The 27,088-nt window shown below is 42.0% G+C and overlaps 1 protein-coding gene across 23 annotated transcripts in view; it reads left to right on the forward strand.

Annotated features, from left to right (window-relative positions):
* Positions 1 to 27,088, forward strand: part of UNC80 (unc-80 homolog, NALCN channel complex subunit) — a 222,737-nt gene that overhangs the window by 25,621 nt on the left and 170,028 nt on the right. For 20 of the 23 annotated variants that reach the window (XM_073646576.1, XM_073646580.1, XM_073646583.1 and 17 more), the window contains exons 15-18: positions 2,847 to 3,000; positions 3,217 to 3,365; positions 4,886 to 5,052; positions 21,599 to 21,697. In XM_073646576.1, the coding sequence (XP_073502677.1) occupies positions 2,847 to 3,000; positions 3,217 to 3,365; positions 4,886 to 5,052; positions 21,599 to 21,697 (569 nt within the window). The remainder of the gene's footprint in view (positions 1 to 2,846; positions 3,001 to 3,216; positions 3,366 to 4,885; positions 5,053 to 21,598; positions 21,698 to 27,088) is intronic. The other 3 variants (XM_073646578.1, XM_073646591.1, XM_073646592.1) reach the window with 2 other exon arrangements.

Below are 27,088 nucleotides of genomic sequence, written 5' to 3' on the forward strand. Positions count from 1 at the left end.
AAAATAAAGTATTAAAAAAAAGTACAGCACTAGAGACTTATGAATGCACTGACTCATTAAAAGAAACCCATTAATGTATTCTTGGTCACAGGGGCGGACACTGACAGCTTGGGGCCCCTGTGCAAGAAATGTGTGTGGGCCCCCCTCCTTTTATGGCAACCAAGCCCCTCGTATATATATTACATATACTCTTCTCATTATGTATATTACTGTCCTCTATTACACAGTGCCCCCTCTTGTTATGTACAGCACCGTTTCTTACATATCAAATTTGTTACACGCACGCCGCTAGGTTCAGATAGGGCGAGACGGGTTTTGTGAATTCTTTGGAATCCTGGGGGAACCGTTACTCAGGGCGACCATAGACCATGTGCTGCAGCTTCTCTCAGGCACATGATAGATTCAGTTGCTGACCAGACACATCTGACTAGAATCTTTTTCAACAGTTTAACAGTGGAATTTAATCTGAAGCACGGACAGTGTAATTCAGGGATATTACAGCAACACTCTTCATTACAGTACAGTCTGAGTTTCTTGAGCAACTGGCTCCAGTAGCATACAGTAGTTTCTTCACAAGGCACAGTATTACAGTCTCTTCAGTAGCATAATTCAGCATAGATTATATCTCTTAGCAGCACACTTTTATGCATACACAGCCACAGGCTTTTCCTTCACAAGGACACAATAGTACAAAACACTCTTTGTCCTGCATGGAGATGGAGGGGGGAGGGTTTGATGAGGGAGATGATCCCTGTGACACAATTCCTTCCAGTCCTTATCTTCCTGCCTGATAATACCCTGCACTGTTAGTTCAGGGAGTTTATCTGACCTGTGTTTAGTTTCTCTCCTGATCTGAATCCTGTTCAGTTGCCTTCTGTCAGATCCAGATTACACACCACCTTTCTCTTTGGCTTCAGCCAGACTACAATAACAAGTTCCCCACAATCCCCCTGAGGTTCTGCTAAAACACTCCCTGTCTCCTGTGACTCTGTTAACCCCTCTAGTTGCTGGATGCTTCTGAAGCACACTTCCTGTCTCCTGTGCTTGTGGTATGTGTTACAGTTGCTGGATGCTTTTGAAGCAACAGCACTACTTCTGCATGTCACAAATTCTCTTGTTATTTTTGTTATTTATAGCCCCCTGTTCTTTACTACATACCGTCCTCTCTTGTTAGATATATAATGATATGATGGCTGATGGAGCATGGGAAACTTCTTTTCTGATGGAGGAGCTGATGGACTGGTCTTCTGGTCAGATGATGCCCTATCAGCAGTCATTTTATATCTAACAAGAGAGGACTATGTAATAAAGAGAGAGTGCTGTGATTAACAATAACGAGAATATGCTATGTAAGGAACGGTGCTATATATAAGAAGATATGATACTATGTAATAATGGGAAAGCACTGTACATAAGAACAGAGGATGATACATAATAAGGGACTGCCTCATACATAACTAGAGAGGATGATACGTAATAAGGGAAGTCCCTTTCAGTAATAATATCCCCCATACTGGGCTCCTTCCTGGGATATTGTCTCCCAACTTGGCCTCCTTTTTGGTATAATGTCCTCCATCCTGGTCCCCTTCCTGGTATAATGTACCCCTTCCTGATATAATGTCCTCCATCCTGGTCCGCTTCCTAGTATAATGTACCCCTTCCTGTTATAATGACCTCCATCCTGGTCCCTTTCTTGGTATAATGTCCCCCATCCTGGTCCCCTTCCTGGTATAATGTCCTCCATCCTGGTCCCCTTCCAGGTATAATGTGCCCTATCCTAGGCCCCTTCCTGGTATTATGGGCCCTATCCTAGGCCCCTTCCAGGTATAATGTGCCCCATCCTGGTATAATGTGCCCCAACTTGGTATATATGCTCCCCATCCTGGTATAATGTGCCCCATCAAGGTATAATGTCCCATATACTGGGATAATGTCCGCCAGCCAGGTATATGTCCAGCATCTTGGTATACATGTCTCCCATCCCCGTATAATGTGCCCCAGCCAAGTATATATGTGTCCTATCCTCGTATGTATATCACCCATCCTGGTATAATGTGCCCCGTCCTCATATACTGTATATGTTCTACATCCTGCTATAATGTGCCCTATCCTCGTATGTGTATCCCACATCCTACTATAATGTTCCCTGTTTTGTAATACATTAAAAACAAACGATACTACTCACCTTCCCCCACACTCCCACGCCGCGCAGGGTCCTCTTCTAAAGCTCTTCTATAGCCGGCAGCTGACTTCGGCATCCCATTCATGACGCATAATGTCACTGCCATGCGCCCCAAGTCACGTGCATTCCGACGTTGGCTGTTGGCATCTGATTGGCCGGCAGCGTATATTGCAGCGCAGGGAGCTGGCAGGTTCCCTGCACTGCAATACATTTCAGCTGAATGTGCGTCCTCGCATACACATCCAGCTGAAATAGGCGCTGGTGACAGCGGGCCCCCCTCCACCTCTTGGCCCGGGTGCAGCTGCATCAGCAATATGTCCGCCCCTGGTTGGTCATTTTCTGGACTTTCACACATCATTAAAGAAGCAACTCCCAAGAAAATGTTTATTCTTTAAACCTGTGTAAATGCAATAAAATTCTTACCTGTCGCTGTCTTCCACGATTTCTGACTCACATGACTTAATTTCCCACTCCATGGATATCACATGTATCACGTGGACATCATATGTGTTAATTGTAAGATCTAGCAGCTGCCTCTTTAATACAAAGTGCTCTGCTGTGCGCTTTTTGCATCTGAGGTTCATGGTTACAGTCTGAACAGTTACATTGCTTACTGCCATCTAGTGGTAAAATAGCTGACTCATCCCTTGGTTTTATTTTGCAGGCACAAAGCTGTCTTACTAAGCTTTATAAACTGGATAAAGTGCAATTCCGACAAACAATGAAAGATTACGTTAATAAAGATTCTCTTAATAACGTTGTCGACTTCCTCCACGCACTTCTGGGATTCTGCATGGAGCCAGTGACCGACAGTAAGAGTAAATCAAGATCAATATTCTAATATCTACACAGAATTCTCGCTCGGATAGAAATCACAATATTTACACTGAATTAACCGTAAATAATATATTCCATTCCAAAACTGAAAATGTAGACCTGCGTAACGTAACGGACTGTTTTGATAAGATTCAGTACTTTTTTTTATTTATAAAATACTTTGATAATTACAATATCGTGCTACTGTGTATTTACAGACAGAGCTGGATTTGGAAACAATTTTGCAACAATGGACAATAAGTCTACAGCACAAAGTGTGGAAGGCATTATTGTAAGCTCCATGTTTAAGTCTCTGATCACTCGCTGCGCTTCTACTACACATGAGCTTCACAGTCCTGAGAACCTGGTAAGATCATCGGCCGCTTCATCATAGAAGTATTGTTTTCAAGACATTATTTGCTAATCTTTAGATGCTTTGATCCATGGCTATATTTCTATTTATTTATTATTTACAAAAGTAGACACATATAGTTCTTTTATTTTTCAATTATTTCACTTAACTCAAAGATCCCTGCAATCCAGAGTCTCTAAAAAAAGAGGTATAACTATTGAAGACTGTATATTTTACATATATTCCATTATTATGGTTGTGGTTAGGGTATAGGTGAGGTTTGCTGGGAATTTCTTGACAATAATTACTTTTATACAAACAAAAGAATACAGAAGCCTCTGTAAGCACTAAGATGTGCAAATATTGAATATACAAGATTACTTCTATAAGGAATATACTTCTAAAATGAATATACTTAGCGCACCCATTTAGCCAATTCATGAGAGCCCACCAGCCACAACAAGGTGTGCCTTACTTTGATGGGACCCTAAACCTAATATTTATCAAACATCCCTCTCCCGGGCTAATCGTACATATTTAAAGGGAAGGTGGGATCCAAATAAAAACAGCCTTAGGCTGATAGGAGGAGTGCACAGTCACCAGCTTCAACAGAATACTACAGAAACACAAAAAACTGTAATTGTATTGACGTGAAAAATCATGCTGATAAGTCATTTTTACCATACAATGACTACCATAAAAAACAGAACCCATAAAACAATTGTGGAATTGTGTTTTTTTCGCAATTCCATCACACTACAACTCGTCCTGCAATAAACAAGCCCTCACACTGCTATGTTCATGGAAAAATGAAAAATGTATGGCTCTTGAGAGAAGGGGAGGAAAAAACTGTCACACAAAACTTGCCCAGTAGGGGTTAAATTGGATCTGTCACCAGCTTTCACAAGTCAAACTGTATACATGATTAAATAAATTCCTTTGACCTGATGAAATTGGTGTACTTACTTTCGAAAATCCATGTTAGAATGGCTGAATAATTCTGATATTAAATTAAGCATTTTATGTTCAGCTAAACAGTGAGAGATCCCATTAATCCAAGTGTATTCAGTTTCAGCCCATCCAGTCTGACTGACAGCTGAAGTTTCTACTTATCTCTGTGAGGTTTCAGCAGCAGCAAAGAGGAGGTACACTGAGGAACTGTTAATCAGGCTAGATGGGAAGGCATTCAGTAGCAGGGAGGAAACTGAGGAGCAGCCAATCAGACTAGTTGGGCAGAGATTCAATTTAAAATTTCTATAAGGATTTTACCACCATTCTGGTATACGTTTTCAAGGTAAGTACACCAGCCTCATCAGTTTTAATAATCTATTAAATAATGAGAAATCTGGTGACATATCCTTTTTTAAAGTTATTTTCACAAAGGGTTTTCCAGTGTTACGGAAATAAAGTTTGATCATTGTGTAATTTAAAGTTTTGCAACTTTCCAGTTTACTTTTTCTTAACAAAGCTTCATTTTAGACTTTGTGTTCTCACGTCTTATCATCTCACTGACATGTCATGATTCCTCTTCACAGGGATTGTACTGTGATATTCGTCAGCTAGTACAGTTTATCAAAGAAGCTCATGGCAATGTATTTCGCCGAGTAGCACTCAGTGCCTTGCTGGACAGTGCAGAGAAACTGACTCCGGGAAGAAAATCTGATGCTTCACAATATGAGCCAAGATCTTCTGCAATCAAAAGGTTTGAGCATTATAGAGCTGTGTGCAGCACCTTGCTCATCTGCTAAAGCTATGCCTGCTTGATGCTTTACAGCTTGATTTGCTTTATTTGGTTACGCTGGCATAAGTTGCTGTAGTTTCCGCTAAAACTGAGATTTGTATGGCATTTGTGTGGCCTGTGTACAATAAGCCAGAAACAGTCTCTTCGCTGAATTTTTGGCACATGCAAAGTTTATGAATGGCAGAATCTCCCCTGGTCAGAAATAAAATAATAGAAAAAAATGAATGGCTATGCAATGCCCATAATGAAGCAGAAATGCACCGATATTTTTCTATGTAAATGTATAGAAATACAGATGGAAAGGGGACGAAATACAGTGGAAAAAATAACATAGCTAAATAAGCGTTATTTCAATAGTGCATTAATGTATTACTGTTCCTAATATAGTGACGTCATTATTGCAGTTGCAGCAGCTGACATGTTCCCATAATGAGCAAATTTATAAGACAAGTAAAGCTCTACTTATAGCTAACAATGGCTGTTTACTGAAGTCAGGCAATGTAAAGTGCAGCATCTTTGTAAAGCCCCCCATACATAATGGATGCTTCAGCCGACTATTTGGCCTGGCAGCCGTCTCAGCCGTCTCTCCTATACACAGGAGCACTCGTTTGGGCAAGCACTCCTGTGCTCTCTATGAGAGAGCAGCCGCCAGACATTCTGGCAGCAGCTTTATATTCGGGAGAACAAAGTGATCAGAAATCAGACATACCCAATCGACATCTCCCCCGACATTCAGTTGTATGAGGCTCATATACACATTAGACTGTAGGCTGAACACTAACGGGCTTGAAATGAATCTAATGTTTATGGGTGCCTTAACACATCTTTATCACCTGACTGTGTTCACATTTCCAGTGTAGAAAACAATCTGCCTGGAGACCATCAACAAGTAGTTGGCAGATACTGGTGGATTTTACCAGCACTAAACATCATTATTCACGTAAAGCTCTATACATTGTAGTCCTTACATGGGAAACATGTTAGAATTCATAAATCAATCATCATCAGCTGACAGGTAGCAACAGGAAAAATAAAAATTCTACTTTTGGTAACTACATAGCCATTACTAAGTAGAAGTGGACCTACCCTTTAACATTCCTAACATTAGCGTGCAAAATTGATAGCAAAACACAGGTCCGTGTATAATACATGGTAAAGCCACATGCATGTTCCTTGTACACTAGTATTTGGAGCCCCTCCATTTCCGGATTATGGATCACTAGGCAGCTATTTGCTGCTATCTAGTGTCTGTAATACAAAAACGTAGTGGAGCAATCTTATGGATTTTCACAAATAAACAGCAAGTGACTCTGTTTAAAATCATTGGCACCTGGAGGTACAGTAAAAGCCCAAATACGGCCTACATGAGGTCTCTACCTGGTAACAGACCAACATGAAAGCCATGGGGGATTATCATTCAATTAGCAGTCTTGATGAAATGAAGGAACTCTTCCACTTCTACATTTTTATTCAGTAATAGAGGATTCATTTTCACTAAAGGTCAATTTGATTTGACTGTAATGCTTTTTGTATCAGTTTTAAAGGTTTATTACATAACTTGCCCATGTATACAAAGTCTATCTTTGCTTCTACCATGACATTAAGAACGGGTCTGCTCTCTCTTTCCCGTATCATTCCCCGGTAACCTTCCTACCGAGTCAACACACATAGCTCTTGCGATCGAGTTGGGTACAGGTGAAGCATGTACATATCACCGCAGGAGCACATGGATAGAGCAATCCCAGTCCAGTTTGATGGTGTCCCTAGTTTTAATGAATGAAGTGAAGCTGTCTTGTAATCCCCTACAATATTGAAAAACAAGATTTGGTAAAGGTGATCGGGACCCCATGTTTTCTTCTTTATCCTCAGTCCAGGCTGGTTTTCTCTCTCATTGACCAAAGCTGGAAAGCCAGACCCATATTCAAAATAGCTACATTTTATAAGACTAAATTTTGGGGGTACCGGAAAACCAATACATAATCCTATAAATACCAACAAAACAAATAAGATAAAATACAAAAAAATTCTAGCAACATATATACAGATTTTATTTATAGACAATTCATTTACACAAATACAAAAGAAAAAAACATAAAACCCAAATAAAAAGAAAAATGGGCAATGTGATCAAAATAATAAATAGCATAAAGGTACACTAGAGACCAATCAGTATATCAAAATAATCGGGGCATAGGAAGCGATATAATAGTCAAAGATTACAGGGACTTGGAATTATACTGTATAGCAACACAAGAATGATAGTACATGGAGTACTAAAGCTATAAATAACTAATCATGTCAATAGATACATTTCAGTTCAAGAGCTAAAAAAGCCCATGCAATAGCATTCAGAGCAGATTAATGAAGTGTAGACAAAAATCTATACCCACCATATGCCATCATAAGTAAAGACCACATTGCCCAATACCTCGACGCGCGTTTCGTATGCAGCTTCATCAGGGGCTACTGGGGCAGTGCCTTCACTCAGTTTATATAGTAGTTGCATTATCTATAGCACACCTGTGTCATTGGGCATATGTGCACCTTTCATCGTGGCCAACGTCCCAGAACTTACACTGCGTATGACTGTACAGCGCGTGATCTAATTGGACACCAGGCGAATGGAAGGAGGCACACACGCGTGCCCAGAGGAGGCCTGGATCTCTGTATTGGAGATAGGATAATGTAATGGATAAGACACAGCAATTTAAGAATAATTTATAATAAAGCCAAAGATTGATAGCGGGCATAAAAAAAATCCATGAACAGGGTACAGATATAAAGATGGCTATAAATACAAAAATTATACAAAATATAACAACAAAATAAAAATAAAAAAATAATTTTTATTTTATATATATATATATATACATATATATATATATATATATAGTACAGACCAAAAGTTTGGACACACCTTCTCATTTAAAGATTTTTCTGTATTTTCATGGCTTTGAAAATTGTACATTCACACTGAAGACATCAAAACTATGAATTAACACATGTGGAATTATATACTTAACAAAAAAGTGTGAAACAACTGAAAATATGTCTTATATTCTAGGTTCTTCAAAGTAGCCACCTTTTGCCTTTGACGCACCCCCAGGGCCGTGGGGTGCTCGGCAGCCGGGCCTCTGGTTGCCGGGGGATATCACGGTGGCTGGCCCGGTCCGTGACCCAGGGCGGTCAGTGAAATGGGGAAACTTCTATTATTTGGGGTTTTTGGAATTATTCGTGACGCCACCTGTGGTGTCTGGTGAGGATCACCAGCGCTGCAACAGTCCTCTGAGGCAGATGTTAGGGCAGCTTGTGATGGTACGGCTCCCCACAGGTGGAGCAGGCCTCAGGGCAGTATATGGGAAAATGGAGGAGGTGCACTGGGCTTTGTAGTGCAGGGAGGGAAAAGGTACCGGCGAAATGAAGGAGCGGAGGCAGTTCAGCGCAGTCATCCGAGTTTACTCACAGTTCCGTTCAAGTTCCTCAGGTGCACAGTACTGGTGCAAGCCTCCCGCGTCGCGCTGCCTTCACCGGGCAGGGGTTCAGTCCTTCCTCAGGCAGCTCGGGTGTACCTAGCAGAACCCCACTTTCATATGTACCTTCCTAGACCGACTTCACGCTGGGTCTTTACTCCCTCCTGCCCTGCGCTTCTCACTGTGAATCCTATTTGGGTGCTGCGAGGTCCCCCCTGTCCGTCGGAGTTGCTCAGACCTGCTCGACCTTACTCTTGGATTGAAGTGAGAGTTTGGCTCCTGCTATAGAAGTCAGAAGCCTCCGGTTTTTCCAGCCAAGGCTTGAAGCTGTACGACTGGGCCAGGGGCCGGTCCCCTTCTTGCTGCCTAGATCCTCCTGACACCTGGCAGGTTCGGGGCGTACGGGTGCCGTCTGCACTCGCCGTACCCCCTAGGATCCCTTCTGTAGAACGGAGCCTACTCCCTGCTCCCCTCCTGGGCCTCAGTCCTGGACCCTGCTTGGGGAGCAGAGCTCTGACAGAGACTCTGCTCTCTGACTGTCTTCACTCTCTCCTCTCACTGACTGGACTGCACTATTCTAAGATGGCTTCTTTTTATATCTTTACTGTATGAGTGCTCCCCTAAACTACTTCCTCCATCCACACCCACTACTGGTTCCCCCTACCTTTGGGTTCCCCCCACTCCAGCCAGGGACAGGGCTCAGCCGCTGCGCACTGCATGTCACTCCTCCAGCCGGACTGGAGCAGTGTAGTGTTGGATGCAGGTGTTTGGGGTTCCGTGCAGCTCTCCCTCCTTACCTGAGTGAAGGGAGGCACCACAACTCTGAGTGAGGTGCAGTACCTCTGTGGCGACTGAACCCTCAGGGGCGCCACACTTTGATGACTGCTTTGCACACTCTTGGCATACTCTTGATGAGCTTCAAGAGGTAGTCACCGGAAATGCTTTTCACTTCACAGGTGTGCCCTGTCAGGTTTAATAAGTGGGATTTAGTGCCTTATTAATGGGGTTGGGACCATCAGTTGTGTTGTGCAGAAGTCAGGTGGATACACAGCTGATAGTCCTACTGAACAGACTGTTAGAATTTGTATTATGGCAAGAAAAAAGCAGCTAAGTAAAGAAAAACGAGTGCCCATCATTACTTTAAGAAATGAACGTCAGTCAGTCTGAAAAATTGGGCAAACTTTGAAAGTGTCCCCAAGTGCAGTTGCAAAAACCATCAAGCGCTACAAAGAAACTGGCTAACATGAGGACCGCCCCAGGAAAGGAAGACCAAGAGTCACCTCTGCTTCTGAGGATAAGTTTATCCAAGTCACCAGCCTCAGAAATCACAGGTTAACAGCAGCTCAGATTAGAGCAACACAGAGTTCTAACAGCAGACACATCTCTACAACAACTGTTAAGAGGAGACTTTGTGCAGCAGGCCTTCATGGTAAAATAGCTGCTAGGAAACCACTGCTAAGGACAGGCAACAAGCAGAAGAGACTTGTTTGGGCTAAAGAACACAAGGAATGGACATTAGACCAGTAGAAATCTGTGCTTTGGTCTGATGAGTCCAAATTTGAGATCTTTGGTTCCAACCACCGTGTCTTTGTGCGACGCAGAAAAGGTGAACGGATGGACTCTACATGACTGGTTCCCACCGTGAAGCATGGAGGAGGAGGTGTGATGGTGTGGTGGTGCATTGCTGGTGACACTGTTGGGGATTTATTCAAAATTGAAGGCATATTGAACCAGCATGGCTCCCACAGCATCTTGCAGCGGCATGCTATTCCATCCGGTTTGCGTTTAGTTGGACCATCATTTATTTTTCAACAGGACCATGACCCCAAACACACCTCCAGGCTGTGTAAGGGCTATTTGACCAAGAAGGAGAGTGATGGGGTGCAACGCCAGATGACCTGGCCTCCACAGTCACCAGACCTGAACCCAATCAAGATGGTTTGGGGTGAGCTGGACTGCAGAGTGAAGGCAAAAGGGCCAACAACTGCTAAGCATCTCTGGGAACTCATTCAAGATTGTTGGAAGACCATTTCCGGTATTTTCATGACTATGAAAATTGTACATTCACACTGAAGGCATCAAAACTATGAATTAACACATGTGGAATTATATACTTAACAAAAAAGTGTGAAACAACTGAAAATATGTCTTATATTCTGGTTCATCAAAGTAGCCACCTTTTGCTTTGATGACTGCTTTGCACACTCTTGGCATTCTCTTGATGAGCTTCAAGAGGTAGTCACCAGAAATGGTCTTCCAACAATCTTGAAGGAGTTCCCAGAGATGCTTAGCACTTGTTGGCCCTTTTGCCTTCACTCTGCGGTCCAGCTCACCCCAAACCATCTCGATTGGGTTCAGGTCTGGAGACTGTGGAGGCCAGGTCATCTGGCGTAGCACCCCATCACTCCCCTTGTTTGTCAAATAGCCCTTACATAGCCTGGAAGTGTGTTTGGGGTCATGGTTCTGTTGAAAAATAAATGATGGTCCAAATAAACGCAAACCGCATGGAATAGCATGCCCCTGCAAGATGCTGTGGTAGCCATGCTGGTTCAATATGCCTTCAATTTTGAATAAATCCCCAACAGTGTCACCAGCAAAGCACCCCCACACCATCACACCTCCTCCTCCATGCTTCACGGTGGGAACCAGGCATGTAGAGTCCATCCGTTCACCTTTTCTTTGTCACACAAAGACACGGTGGTTGGAACCAAAGATCTCAAATTTGGACTCATCAGACCAAAGCACAGATTTCCACTGGTCTAATGTCCATTCCTTGTGTTCTTTAGGCCAAACAAGTCTCTTCTGCTTGTTGCCTTTCCTTAGCAGTGGTTTCCTAGCAGCTATTTTACCATGAAGGCTTGCTGCACAAAGTCTCCTCTTAACAGTTGTTGTAGAGATGTTTCTGCTGCTAGAACTCTGTGTGGCATTGACCTGGTCTCTAATCTGAGCTGCTGTTAACCTGCGATTTCTGAGGCTGGTGACTCGGATAAACTTATCCTCAGAAGCAGAGGTGACTCTTGGTCTTCCTTTCCTGTGGCGATCCTCATGTGAGCCAGTTTCTTTGTAGCGCTTGATGGTTTTTGCAACTGCACTTGGGGACACATTCAAAGGTTTCACAATTTTTCACACTGACTGACCTTCATTTCTTAAAGTAATGATGGCCACTCGTTTTTCTTTACTTAACTGCTTTTTTCTTGCCATAATACAAATTCTAACAGTCTATTCAGTAGGACTATCAGCTGTGTATCCACCAGACTTCTGCACAACACAACTGATGGTCCCAACCCCATTTATAAAGCAAGAAATCCCACTTATTAAACCTGACAGGGCACACCTGTGAAGTGAAAACCATTTCCGGTGACTACCTCTTGAAGCTCATCAAGAGAATGCCAAGAGTGTGCAAAGCAGTCATCAAAGCAAAAGGTGGCTACTTTGAAGAACCTAGAATATAAGACATATTTTCAGTTGTTTCACACTTTTTTGTTAAGTATATAATTCCACATGTGTTAATTCATAGTTTTGATGTCTTCAGTGTGAATGTACAATTTTCATAGTCAAGAAAATACAGAAAAATCTTTAAATGAGAAGGTGTGTCCAAACTTTTGGTCTGTACTGTATATATATATCATCTTTGCACGTTCTTTTTCACAGCTGTACTAATGAAGCTTATCCACGAGATGGCAATAATGATAATAATTGCATCATGTATGGATAATTTTTGTTTTTATAGCCTTTTTTATATCTGTAGCCTGTTTATGACTTTTTTATGCCCACTATCAATCTTGGCTGCAGGGAGAAAATGAAGCTATGTTTCCCCTGAAGCCGCTTTCTTCCATTCATCTGAAGCTGTGATGACGCCTGCGTATGCTGCAGAAAAGGATGTCCGTCAAAGAGTAGGGGGCGTAATTATAGTGACTGATGTTAGAACCTTGCTCTTAGGTTTTTTCCTTTGCTGGTCACATGACCTTGTTGGCCTATTTAATCCTGCTCCGCCCTTCTGGCTTTGCTGGACTTCATTGTATAACTACTTTCTAGCTAGCCTGTGCTCTGTATCTAACTCTGTTAGTTTGCTTGGTCTACGGACCTCTATGTTCTATATATTTTGTTTGTTCGTCTGTCTGCTACTATTTCTGTTAGGAGGTGTCCCATTTTCCTCCCAGTCCTTAGTACTTGTAGGGATTCCTTCCCCACATCTATAGGTCTCCGTACAGACTAGCTTAGGACTTTAGCAGGTCTGATCGCAGGATCAGGTTCCCTGTTACATCGTAGGGATTCAGCTGAGTTCTATCGTAGGGACAGATCTCCTCTCTTTCCTTAGCTCTGGTAGCAGAACATAACAGTAAGTCCAGCCTGCAAATTCTCTAAGGAAAGATTTTTCTGTTCCATCATGGTGTCGGTTCAGGATTTGGCTCATCGCCTGCAGGGACTCTCTCTGGAGGTGGCCGAGCTCCATCAGCACGTGAGTAACTGTCCTGGAGCACATTTCTTGGAGCCTAAGGTATGTTTGCCGGATTTATTTTTTGGTGAACACCGAGAATTTTTTTCATTTAAAAATGCTTGCTTATTGTATTTTCATTTGAGACCCAAGTCCTCTGTGGATGAATCCCAGCGCATAGGGTTCATAATGTCACTTTTGCGCAAAGAGCCTCAGGAGTGGGCCTTTTCTTTGCAACCTAGTGATACATGCTTCAGATCAGTGGATAGTTTTTTTTCTGCTTTGGGACTATTATATGATGATCCTGACCGTGTCGCATCAGCTGAGACTGAGTTGAGACGTTTGAAACAGGGATCAGGTAATGTGGAAAAATATTGTACTCATTTCCGTCGATGGTCTACTCAAACAGGGTGGAACGATTCTGCTCTGAAAAGTCTATTTCTTGCTGGGCTCAATGAAAGGGTTAAAGACCTGCTAATTGCTTATCCCACACCTGAAGATTTGCAACAGGCTATGCAATTAGCTATACGGGTGGATAGGAGCCTGCGTGCAAGGGTTAATGAGAGCAAATCCTCTGCTATGTCAGTTTCTGGTTATGAGAATGTGTGTACTAACAGTGGTGAACCGATGGAGATTGGATCGGTGGCACCTCGCTCTCAAGAAAAAGACCGTCGATTTTCTGAAGGCTTGTGTTTCTATTGCGGAAAATCTGGTCATTTGATTAAAGGCTGTGAGCTTCGTATGAAGAAAGAAAAAAAAATGGTCAGTCATGCCCGTATTGCCTGTTTAAATTCCAAGGGTATATTTTTAGCTGCTTCCACGATTGCTCAGGAAAAATTAATGGAATTTCGGGTGTTTGTTGATTGTGGGTCTACTCTGAATGTAATTGATGGGGGATTCTTGGAAAGACTCAATTTAAAACCCGAACCTTTATCATCCCCCATTGCTGTGGTTTCTGTGGATGGTTCCCCTTTGAAGAATATTACTCTCAAGGTCTGTGAATTTCCTCTCACTATTAATGGTGTTCACCATGAGAAATTGGATTTGGTAGTTTTGAATAACTTGCCTTCTCCAGTAATATTGGGATTGCCCTGGTTAAAATTTCACAATCCTGTACTGGATTGGTCTACCAGTGAAATTAAATCCTGGAGCCATAAATGTTATGACAAGTGTTGTAACGGGCGTATTGCAGCTTTGTATAGGGGAGAATTGCCTGTTCCTATTCAGGATTTTTGGAGAGTTTTTTCTGAGAAGGAATCGCAGGTTTTGCCTCCCCATAGAGACTATGATTGTTCTATTGAATTTGTCCCTGGAGCGACTCTTCCTAAAAGTCGTTTATTTAACCTTACTATTCCTGAGAGGAAGGCTTTGGAGGAATACATACAGACAAGTTTGGCCGCCGGTCACATTAGGCCCTCTAAGTCTCCTGTGGCGGTTGGATTTTTTTTTGTAAAAAAAAAGGACGGCGGTTTACGTCCTTGTCTGGATTTTCGTGAGATTAACAAAATTACTGTACGCAATCCTTACCCACTGCCATTGATTCCTGATCTGTTTAACCAGTTAATGGGGGCCAAGTGGTTCTCTAAAATTGACCTTAAGGGGGCATACAATCTGTTGCGCATGAAGGAGGGTGACGAATGGAAGACTGCTTTTAACACTCCTGTGGGTCATTTTGAGAACCTGGTTATGCCTTTTGGTCTTACTAATGCTCCTGCATTTTTTCAGAATCTTATTAATGACATCCTTAGACCTTTGATCGGCAAAAATGTGGTTGTGTATTTGGATGACATTTTGATTTATTCGCCGGATCTGGAGTCTCATTGGCGGAGCGTACGTGAGGTATTACAGTTATTAATGGACAATTCGCTTTTTGCTAAGCTGGAGAAATGTGAGTTCGCTGTACAGAGAATTAGTTTTTTGGGCTACATTATCTCCAGCGAAGGTTTTGAGATGGACCCGGTTAAAGTTCAAGCTGTACAGGAATGGCCTAGGCCTATTGGTTTGAAATCGATACAGAGGTTTTTGGGTTTCGCCAATTATTACAGAAAATTCATAAAAAATTTTTCTAGTATTGTCAAACCTCTGACCGATCTCACCAGGAAAGGTGCTGATGCGGTTCAGTGGTCTTCTGAGGCCATTGAAGCTTTTGTGTATCTCAAGGAGAGGTTCACCTCTGCTCCCATCCTTATGCAGCCTGATGTGACTAAGCCGTTTTTGGTTGAGGTTGATGCTTCCTCTGTGGGGGTTGGCGCAGTATTGTCTCAGGATAACGGGGATGGATTACATCCCTGTGCCTTTTTTTCAAAAAATTTTTCGGAGACTGAACTGAATTACGATATTGGTAATCGGGAATTATTGGCTATTAAACTCGCATTTGAACACTGGCGCCACTTCTTGGAAGGTGCGGAATTTCCCGTTCAGGTTCTTACGGATCATAAAAATCTGATATATCTTGATGCTGCCAAGCGCCTGAATGCCCGTCAGGCTAGGTGGGCACTGTTTTTCTCGCGGTTTAATTTCTCCGTTACTTACATCCCTGGTACTAAGAATGTTAAGGCGGATGCCTTGTCTCGCAGTTTTTCTCCCATAGTCGGTGCTGAGAAAGAGGAGAACATTTTACAAGAAGGTGTTGTGATAGCTGCTTTGGACTCCGTTTTGGAAGATGAGATTCTTAAAGCACAGGAGAATGCCCCATCTAACACTCCTCATGGGAGGTTGTTTGTGCCTGGGACCTTTAGGAGAGATTTGTTTGTTGAGTGTCACGAATCTCGGTTGGCAGGTCATCCCGGAATCTCTGAGACCAAGAGACTGGTGGGTCGCAGTTTTTGGTGGCCTGGATGGCAGAAGGAAGTCATTAAGTGGGTGCGTCAATGTACTATATGTGCTAGATCTAAGTCCTCACATACTCTTGCTGCGGGGTTGCTTTGTCCTTTGGAGGTTCCCAGTGCTCCTTGGACACATTTGGCTATGGACTTTATAACTGACCTTCCCCCCTCTGAGGGTTTTACTGTCATCTGGGTGGTCGTGGACCGTTTTAGCAAGATGTGTCACTTGGTTCCCTTCGTCAAACTGCCCTGCGCTAAAACTCTCGCTAAGGCCTTTGTCAAGGAAATTGTCAGACTTCATGGCGTTCCTACTGACATTGTTTCTGATAGGGGTCCTCAGTTCGTGGCTCGTTTTTGGCGTGCCTTTTGTGACAGGTTGGGAGTTCATTTGTCGTTCTCGTCCGGATATCATCCTGAATCTAATGGCCAGACAGAAAGGAAAAACCAGGATGTTGAGCAGTTCTTGCGTTGTTTTGTGGCAGACAATCAAGAGGGGTGGTCTGAGTTTCTGCCACTTGCTGAATTTGCTCTGAACAATCATACATCTTCTTCTGCTGGTTGTTCGCCTTTTTTTTGTTGTTCTGGGAGACATCCGTCGTTTGGGTCGTTCTCCAAGTTGGGATCTGCCGTGCCTGAGGAGGAGAATTTTTCCGGTGATTTGGAGAGAGTTTGGACGGATGTGCGTGGTAATCTTCAGGAGGCCAACAGAAAATCTAAAGACTACTTTGATAGGAAACGACAGGAGGTTTTGTTCGCTGTTGGTGACATGGTTTGGTTGTCCTCTAGGAATCTGCGGTTGAGGATTCCTTCTAAGAAATTGGGTCCCAAGTTTGTAGGGCCCTTTAAGGTGCTTCAGGTTGTCAACCAATCTGCTATTAGGTTGGAGGTTCCTACCTCCTGGAGAATTAATCCGGTATTTCATGTCTCTCTGTTAAAAAAAGCTGTTGTGTCGGATGGTGACGCCTCTGCCTCTGTTCCTCCGGTGGTGGAGGACGGGGAATATGAAATTTCTCGCATCCTTAACTCTAGACGGTATAGAGGTAGTTTGCAGTATCTTGTGGCCTGGAAAGGTTTCGGACCCGAGGATAACTCTTGAGTGAGGTCAGATGATGTTTCCGCGTCCAGACTTATCAGAGCGTTTCACAGGAGATTTCCTGATAAGCCTGGTCCTAGGGGATCCGGAGGATCCTCTTAGAAGGGGGGGTACTGTTAGAACCTTGCTCTTAGGTTTTTTCCTTTGCTGGTCACATGACCTTGTTGGCCTATTTAATCCTGCTCCGCCCTTCTGACTTTGCTGGACTTCATTGTATAACTACTTTCTAGCTAGCCTGTGCTCTGTATCTAACTCTGTTAGTTTGCTTGGTCTACGGACCTCTATGTTCTATATATTTTGTTTGTTCGTCTGTCTGCTACTATTTCTGTTAGGAGGTGTCCCATTTTCCTCCCAGTCCTTAGTACTTGTAGGGATTCCTTCCCCACATCTATAGGTCTCCGTACAGACTAGCTTAGGACTTTAGCAGGTCTGATCGCAGGATCAGGTTCCCTGTTACATCGTAGGGATTCAGCTGAGTTCTATCGTAGGGACAGATCTCCTCTCTTTCCTTAGCTCTGGTAGCAGAACATAACAACTGACAGTTCACAGTCCCGTTACCGCCCCAATGACTGGAAGTGAGTGGCTGTAGGTAAAATATAACTTCATTTTCTCCCTGTATCCACACTTCCAATTAGACACTTGCACTTGTTTAAGATGCTGCAGAGTACCATTATGGCTGCAGGTAAATACTGTTTTTGCTGACAGGTTCCCTTTAAGTCCAAGGCAAGGACCAAGCATCAGATTAATATTGATGAAGTCTGTATCCCCTCTGTTTCTGGTAATTAAACCCTCTGCAAACCCTTCACAGTCAGGACACGTATGTATCCTTTCCACGCTGGACAGATGCTGACAGTGTTATACAGCCAGCATCTGCCTGTAATAACAGCGACTGAAGCTGGCTCAGATTGCTGTTGTTTACCAATATAAATGCTGCTGTCAATCACTAACTAAGGTATTTAAATGGTGCGATCACCAGCTCCCATTGTCCCCCTTCCACGGCGCGTTCATAGGGGGCAGATGGGTTATCATGGAAGCCAGAAACCTGCTGAAAGATCTGATCTCTGTCATTTAGTTCTGTTAATGAAGCTCAGACACTGGTTGACTGTCTTGTTTTCTTAATACTTTCTACAAATTTCTAATGCTGACAATTAGAGATGAGCGGATCACCTTTTCTTTCCCTCCGTGATGCCAGGCTCAGGTTATGACTAGCTGGGCTAGCGAGATGTCACCTGCGTGCCTCATGCCACACAGACAGGCTGGCAAATCAAGTGATGCAATAGGGAACACCCTAATCTCTGGAAATTTGCGCAGCTCATGTCCCGGCCATAGAGCACTGACCTGGACTGTGGACTGGGGGTTGCACGAAGTGATCTGCTCATCTCTACTGACAAAGCTTCTATGAAGCAAATTACCTTAATTTGGGTTCAAAATGAGTTGCCGGTAGCCATAGTTTACTGGGGAGCACAGATCTGCGCAGCTACTTATTACAGAAGATGCGCATGTAATATATACGATGCTATGATCTTGCACTGCAGACTGACATTTTTGAAGTTTGTCAAAAAAGAAGTTAAAAGGAGTCTGCCACCCCCCAAAATACAAATTCAGCTATTAAACGTTTATGTAGGGAACTTAGCCACCATAAAAATCATACCAGTAATGTATTAGTGGCGTAGTTGCAGATAAATTTATTTTAAATCCATATGCAAATGAGAGCTCTTTGGTGCAACCTTGGCGCATGTTGGGACATGGTTTGATACACCATTATAACCTCCGATTTGCATGTCCAGCACTGTCCGTGAGCCTGATCACTACACTTGATGCAGCAGTTGCAGAGGAGAGCCAGAGATCAGGGTGTGCCGCACACACACTGACTCCGCACCCGCTCTGACACTGTGAGCGCACCACTGGGCTACTCCAGCAAAGTGCGCACTTGTAGAATCAGGGATTTGACTTTAGGGCGTGCTCACTATGAGAAAGCCAACGCTGTCTATCAAGCTCAGGGACAGTGCTGGATATGCAAATCGAAGAGTGTAAGGGTGCACTGAGCTATTGGCCACAACAAAGGGTGCATCCAAGCGCCCTCATTTGCATATAGATTAAAAACTATTTTAGCTGCAACTACATCACTAAAATGTATATTAATTGCATGATTTTTATGGGGGCTAAGGCCCTGATATAAATGTTTAAGTAGCTGAATTTTCATTTTGAGGGTGAACGACTCCCCTTAATATCACAGTATGGATGTTTGTACATAGGCCCTGCTGTTTGCGATGTAATGGCTGTTCCGCACAGAGCTTCATTTCTATGTAACATGGAGACCAACGCTTCCATTTCCAATCCCAGTTAAAGTGGTCTTATACATTACAGTAAACTGAAGCCAGCCCACTGATTTTTTTATGTTGTGTGAGACACCCAAATCATGTGAAGGATCAGTCTTATTGTCAGCACCGGATCTTATTGTTTTTTGACCGAGATAAGGCACTTCCAGAGTTGTCTGACAGCTGCTTTTTACCCTGGGAGGAATAGCTGTCAGCCTCACAGACGCTCAGCTCACAATCCTTGAAGGTTTACGAGCACCTTTACATCTTACTTTCTATGGGATTCAAGGAAGCAATGAGTTGTCTGGTTGGATTGTCAGTGTATAAAGCTACTTTAGCTGTGGCCGACTGGCCGTACAGAGTTGTTACTTTTGTAATCATTTTTAATAGCTTTTAATAACTTGTAATAACTTTTTATCTACGATTAAAAGTCCACCAGACTTGAAACGCGTCAGTATATTTTTTATACCCATGCTACTATTTTAATGAAGTCACAATAAAGAAATTTTATTTTTAATTTGATTTGCTGGATTGAAAAACCTTTTGTCATCATTTCGAGAAAAAGAGTTTTAGTGGTGCCCATGGTTTGTCCTTTATGAGATATACACCCACCATAGACTCCCCATATCTCAAGTTAACCCATTATTATTGAAATAAGAAGGCAGCCAGATTGGGAAAATTGCAGTTTCTTACTAGGTTATGAATGTTGTTAAGCGTTACTTTCTAAAAAAAAAAGAATGGTTGCCCAGAACTTTAGGGGACCAAGTACAGCCCTGAATTACCTGTAATACTACATTTACCTTTGCAGCAACTGTTGTGAAAAAAATAATAATATTAGCAAATACCTCCAATTAGAAATGTAGTATGGTTCTCCTGATAACCTACAGCAATGTCACTTACCCCATGTGCAGGCATTGCAGTAGCTTAGGTATCCATGATTACGACCAAAAGCAATTAAGTAACTGTCAGTATATGAGCGGTCGTAGCAATGGACACCTAAGCTGCTGCAATGCCCTGCACATGGGGTAAGTGACATGGCGAATCATAAAAACTATACAGCATTTTTAATTGGAGGTATTTACTTATGTTGTTATTATTATTATAACACCTACTACACATTGGGATAGGATCTTGGAGATGGGAATACTCCTTTAATTTATACAGCTCTGGCAAAAATTAAGAGACCACTGCAAAATTTTCAGTTTCTCTGATTTTTCTCTTTATAGGTATATTTTTGAGTAAAATGTACATTGTTGTTTTAGTCTATAAACTACTGACAACATGTCTCCGAAATTCAAAGCTAAAAATGTTGTATTTATTTGCAGCGAATGAGAAATCGTCAAAATAATAAAAAAGAAACCGTGCTTTCAGACCTCAAATTACTCATGTTTTAACTCAGGAAGAGTTCAGAAATCAATATTTGGTGGAATAACAATGATTTTTAATCACAGCTTTCATGCGTCTTGGCATGCTTTCCACCAGTCTTTCCATGCTTTCCAATAGAAAACTGTTCAGTGGTTTCTTAATTTTTTGCCAGAGCCGTATATTTCTGAAACAATATGTTTGTTTTCCCTGTGCACAACTTAGATAAATGGCAAACAAGTAATGGCTGATAAAATATATTTAATGTTATTGGGTTGTTGTTTCTTTGTTTCATTTTGTCTCGGGTGTTAATAAATTAATGGGTGATAAAAAATAAACTGTATATTTAGTCCTGAACAGGTTAAACTTTAGAAATGTAGTTACATGAACTGACATGAAGAATAAAGCTATGTTCACATGGAGCATATTTTTATGCAAATGAGAGGATTCTTTTTACTATACCAGCAAAAGTTTTGTCAGAAATCTCATGCACATGCTTGACTGCAGATTTAAAAAAACAGAAAGAATATGAACATAACCTAATTTTTCAAGATACAAATCGTATAAACATGTATGGCCGGGAACTTTCAGGATCTGCAAAGCGTTTCAACGCTAAAATTTTAGTTATTTGTAATCAACTGAAGAATGGCATTTTCCAAAAAATCCTATTAAATGTTGGCATATGTGTGTACACCTTTTTTGTACAACCTTTGCTTAGCTTTCAGCATTAATATAAGACGCTTTATTGCAATATGTGATTGATTGCTCTATGGCAAGGTTTAAGCATACTGATTGTAAAGCTATGTTGCTGATTTTTTTGCTTCTATGCACTTCCATTCCACTGCTTGCTCTTGCTTATATATTTTTATATCTGAGCTATACAGGATTCTTATTTTGTAGTGTTTTGTATTAGTGACAGTCCCAAGATGACTCATGCTAGCTAAAAAGGCAATGGGGCACTAGTTGACTTTTTTTCCCTCTGGTTGGCACTATTATACCTCTAGACCAGAAGATGCGAGCGCTCCTGAAAAGGGCCGGGTATCCTATGCGCCCGAGGAGTGCCGAAGTTACATCTCTAGCCACCCCCCACAGACGCCAGAGCAGTAAGTAGGCAACTATTGCAAAGACTTTGTATGCACTCTATGTTCTGCTACCAGACACCAGACCCTTCATTTTATAGTATTTCTTAGGTACCATGAAGCCTCTTTGGCTCCAATGCAAATCCTGCAAATGGATTACACCCAACTATCATACGTCATCCAGCACTGGTCTTCCTATATGCAGCCCCCTCCATATTAGGCCCCTCTGGTACCAAGGCATGAACGCGACTGTAGTACCCTCACCCATTGGACTCTAATGGTTATTCTTGCCAGTACAGCTCTACATTTTGGTTGATATAAATTAGATCTTTTAAATATCTTTTGGCAGAAATTAAAATTAGTCATTTACTTTATTCTTCACAAAAAAAAATAGTTTATTTCTTATATTGTTTTTCAATCCCAAAAAATCTGGAGATCTGCCAAAATATGTAACATATAAAGCAAGCATTAGTGAAAAGGGCAATACAATTTTTAAAATTGCACAGACGTGTTTTCTTGTAAATTGGAATGCAGCACAGAAGTTAGCATTTTTTTTAACTAAGTGGATACCCAATTGGTGCACATCTTTTTGGAAAACATCCCTTTCTGGTCTCTCATTTCAGACAAGAACTTAAAGAGGCAACCAATTTGACCCTATTGGAGTAATGTTGGCATATCTGGGAAAGAAATATGTCCCAGACTGCCAAACTATACCAACTCATGAAATACATAAGTAAATAGGAGGAAAGAGAGTTCTTGGGCATTTAAAAATTATTAGTTTTTATTATGTCAAGTTAAAAACATGCACGACATACAAAAGTTTGGGATAGAGTAACATAATAAGGATAACACGGAGGCACTATTAAGATTGCCAAAAATAGCAGGCAATCTGGTATATCAAATTTAAAGTATATACACATAAGGTCACAGCAGGATAAGAATAATGTAAATAATCTAAGAAAAATGTAGGACATGCACAGTAAAGCAATCCAATAAATATGCAGTAAATTTATAATAATAATATATTAATAAATATTTCACAGGTATTACATAGATACTAGATTGGGATCACAGAATACATCAGATGTCCATTTAAGTAGTGTTGCTGTCTGCAAGTGACAATGTATACAACAATGGAAAATTCCAGTGAGTACCTTACCACTTTAAAGTGCCAGGGAGGTGCGTACCATAGAGCGCGAAATGGCAGCCCCGACCCTTGAGGAAGCGGTCGTTGCTGACCGCGAAACGCGCGTCGGGGCTGCAATTTCGCGCTCTATGGTACGCACCTCCCTGGCACTTTAAAGTGGTAAGGTACTCACTGGAATTTTCCATTGTTGTATGCATTGTCACTTGCAGACAGCAACACTACTTAAATGGACATCTGATGTATTCTGTGATCCCAATCTAGTATCTATGTAATACCTGTGAAATATTTATTAATATATTATTATTATAAATTTACTGCATATTTATTGGATTGCTTTACTGTGCATGTCCTACATTTTTCTTAGATTATTTACATTATTCTTATCCTGCTGTGACCTTATGTGTATATACTTTAAATTTGATATACCAGATTGCCTGCTATTTTTGGCAATCTTAATAGTGCCTCCGTGTTATCCTTATTATGTTACTCTATCCCAAACTTTTGTATGTCGTGCATGTTTTTAACTTGACATAATAAAAACTAATAATTTTTAAATGCCCAAGAACTCTCTTTCCTCCTATTTACTTAAGAACTTAAAGAGGGCCTATCAGCTGGATTTTGGACTGTTAACTAAAAATATGGCTGTAATGGCACATGAAGCTGATTAAAATTGCATCTTTTTTGAACAGGGAAAATATATATTTTTGTACCGTGTTAGCCAGTAGATAGAAAAATATTAAGATTTGAGAGTCCTCAGTGGTTGATACCTTTAAATGGCTAACTGAAAAGATGGTAAGTTGCAAAGTTTCGAGACTACTCAGGTCTCTTCATCAGGCATAGTATAACCCAAAATCTGAAGAGTCACATATTTATACACAATGGGATACAGAAATAATGTCATAGATGAGACAGGTAATGTAAAGCAGAGCTATTACTGTGGGAGAATGATAAACAGTTCTGCCAGTAAATATTGGATTAGTTCATAGATAAGGACTGTGAAAGTTTAATTGTCCAGTGATTGAGGTCTGGTCTAGGGTTATGATGGCCCCAAAGTTCCGAGAACCACATTCCTTAGTTGATGTAGAATGACATAAATCCATGCAACACATTCATTTCTGCTCTGAAGGTCTCAAAGATCACCATCAGTTTATTTTCCCAAAATTTTCTGTCTCTCTGAGATTTGAAGTTACCTTTTTAATATCAATAATTTCATGTCTGTAATATTGTGATCAGGGAAACAAAAATGCTTGGTCACAGGTAGATCTATTTTTTCTTCTTTTATTGTGTGGCAATGAGAATTCATCCTTTTTTGAAGAAATCCTTTTTGTCTTTCTTCTGTAAATCAGTTGTGAAAGTTTTATGCCAATGATTTGCATGTGCAGCGTGGCTGTATATTACTCTTGACAAATAAATCGACCAATTTATATATACTCAGCAGCTGCGATAAGGTGATTCCCTTTGCTGGGAGCTAACCTAACCTAGATTCCTCTTTTGGGCTGATAGCCTACATTTAAATGGGCAGATAGGACCTGCTGTGATTAAAACCACCAGAGGCTGATGGGTAGAGTGCTCAGTCAGAGAGCCTATGCATACAACTAACAAAAGACTGACCGACACTTCCAAACAGAAAACAGGTCTGTATAGGTGCTTACTAAGAGTAGCCATCTCCATATTTAACTAACAAATTAAGTTGCACTCTGTAGCGCTATAGCACTTCACCCATTAACCTATGGCGGTTTTAATCACAGCAGGATCCTACCTACCCATTTAAATGTAGGCTATCAGCACAGGGGAGGAATCACATTAGGTTAGGTCCCTGGAAAGAGAATCGCCTTATCGTGGCTGCTGGATATAAATGAATTGGCCAATTTATGCTTTTTTTCATTTTTTTCCTATTTTCTAGAGCAGTAATGCAATTCAAATTTCATATATTTCATGTTTGGATGCTATAGAAACTACAGAGTGCAGCTTTATTTGTTATTTGTATGCTGCTCTCGATTATCTTTTGCCTGGCTAGGTATTATCCACCACCCTTCCTCTGGTCTATAAATGACGGGTCTATGATTTTTAAGTGACCTGTTTGCTATTGTCAAAATCTCACACAGGCACTGCCATTCCCAGGTGCAGCTATCACAGTTTCTTAGTGGTTAGCACTGTTGCCTTGCTGCGCTGGGGTCCTGAATTCAAATCCAAAAAAGGACAACATCTGTATGGAGTTTGTATGTTCTCCCCATGTTTGCGTGGGTTTTCTCTGGGTCCTCCGATTTCCTCCCACACTCTAAAGACATACTGATAGGGAATGTAGATTGTGAGTCCCAATGGGGACAGTGATGATAATATCTGTAAAGCGTTGTGGATTTAATGGCGCTATATAAGTGAGTAAAATAAATAAAAAATAAATAAATTGGGCTGAAAATTCGATCTATGCATGTGCCGCCACTGGCAGTACGGCACTTGTGTGAAATTTTAGCCAAAGGAGGCAGGTCACTGAAAAAGCAGTGACCTGTCAGTAATAGGCTGCAGGCAGGAGAGAGAGAGCAGATAGTTGCACCAGATTAGCATAAAACTTCCAAGGTTGATTACAGAAGAACGACAAAATGGACTTCTTCAAGAGGTATAATTTTAATTAGCTTCAAAGCCATTTACAGCTATGTCTTTAGTTTTAAGTCCAAAATGCTGCTGACAGGTCATGTTTTGGACAGTTTTAGTAATGTTCCCAATGAAAGAGCATGCTGCACATGTGCAGATTCTCCCTTTCTGAATTAAAAAAAAAACATTTTCAACCATTATTGTACTGTACAAAGCAGATTAACTCCTTAGAAAATCTAAAATAACTATAAGAAATAAAAACCTACCGTATCTATTATCTGTGTTGTGTGATACTGGAAAGCTTTTTTTACTTTAGTGGTTGAGGTTACAGACACTTCATTCACTTTTTGTTTTGGAAGAGAAATCTTTCATTTAATGGTCCTCCTGCAGATATCAGACTTCCCTTCTTATTCTGTTGCATTACTTTTACCCACTACCTAGGGCCGTCATCAGGGCATTACTGCTCTTATTGATGTATGGGGCCCGGTGAGGAGAGGGGTCCGGTTTGCGCTCCCCTCCTCACCGTGCCCCAAGGGCTGGATTTAGCCGTACGCTCATTAACTGAACATGCGTCCTTGGATGCACGTTGAGTTAAAATGTTTTGCTTCCTGCATAGTAATGTAAGTGGGAAGACCGGGATTTAAGTACTTTCAGAACCAGGGATCCAGAACTGCCGTGCCTCTGGTTGCAGGGGGGAAGACAGACTGCGAGCACAGGAGTCAGGTGACCGGGAAGCTGGGGGCGTGTCCAGAGCGAGAGCTCAGGGGTCAGGTGACCGGGAAGCTGGAAGCGTGTCTAGGAAGAGGGAGAAAAAGGAGTTTTGAGCGGGAAAGCAGGGAGTTGACAGTTGTGGTCAAGCCCCGCTAGAGGGAGAAGAGACGCAGGGTCCGTGGAGCCGAGCAAGTGAAGTACAGTGTTATGGACTAGGGGCTCAGCGGGTCAACCGGAAACCGCCCGCTGCCGCCAGAAGACGGAGCATTGTTTAGGCGGGGAAGCCAGAAGAAAACTACACCGGCATCAGCCGGCAATTGCCTTGTGGGGAACAAGAGTCAGCTAAGTGTAAAACTGATTATTACAACCGTGTCAACCCTGCTACATCTAGCCAAACTGTGGATTGTCGTTTATAGTCTGTTACCTGCTACTCCCCTTGTTGTCCCCATATTTCCTGTTACTCCCTGCGTGGAGATTGACCCTGTTACAATAAATCCCCCCTGTTTATTAACCCTGTACTGGCTTCTCTGTGTTTCTGTGTCACTGCATCTAAAGTACCTGTGTTACACTTGGCGTAGTCGGCAGGATGCAGTCTTTAGACACAGACACTGTAGATCAGCCCATCCTGGGAGCCCCTGGATCTAGCTTGCCGTTGGGGGCCATGCTCAGCAATCTCCTAAAGTTCACCGGGGACAATATGATGCTGTGGGACTGGGTTGAGAGAGTTAGGAGTATGTTACATATGCATCTGATCACCCCAGCTATGCAAGCTAAAATAGCCCTACTGGCCCTGGTTGGCGAGGCCCGGCACTCCGTGATGTACCGCCCTCTTCATAACCGGGATACTGTAGAAATAGTGGTGTGGAAATTGGAGGAGATGCATGTGGATCCCACCAATGTAGGAGAGCTGAGGATACAGCTGTTTCACCAAGTGCAGCAGGAGGGGGAGACTGTGACGCAGTATGTTA

This window comes from Phyllobates terribilis, unplaced genomic scaffold, assembly GCF_046119375.1.
Source record: "Phyllobates terribilis strain yellow unplaced genomic scaffold, ASM4611937v1 Scaffold_9__5_contigs__length_417890890, whole genome shotgun sequence".
Classification (NCBI taxonomy): Eukaryota; Metazoa; Chordata; class Amphibia; order Anura; family Dendrobatidae; genus Phyllobates; species Phyllobates terribilis.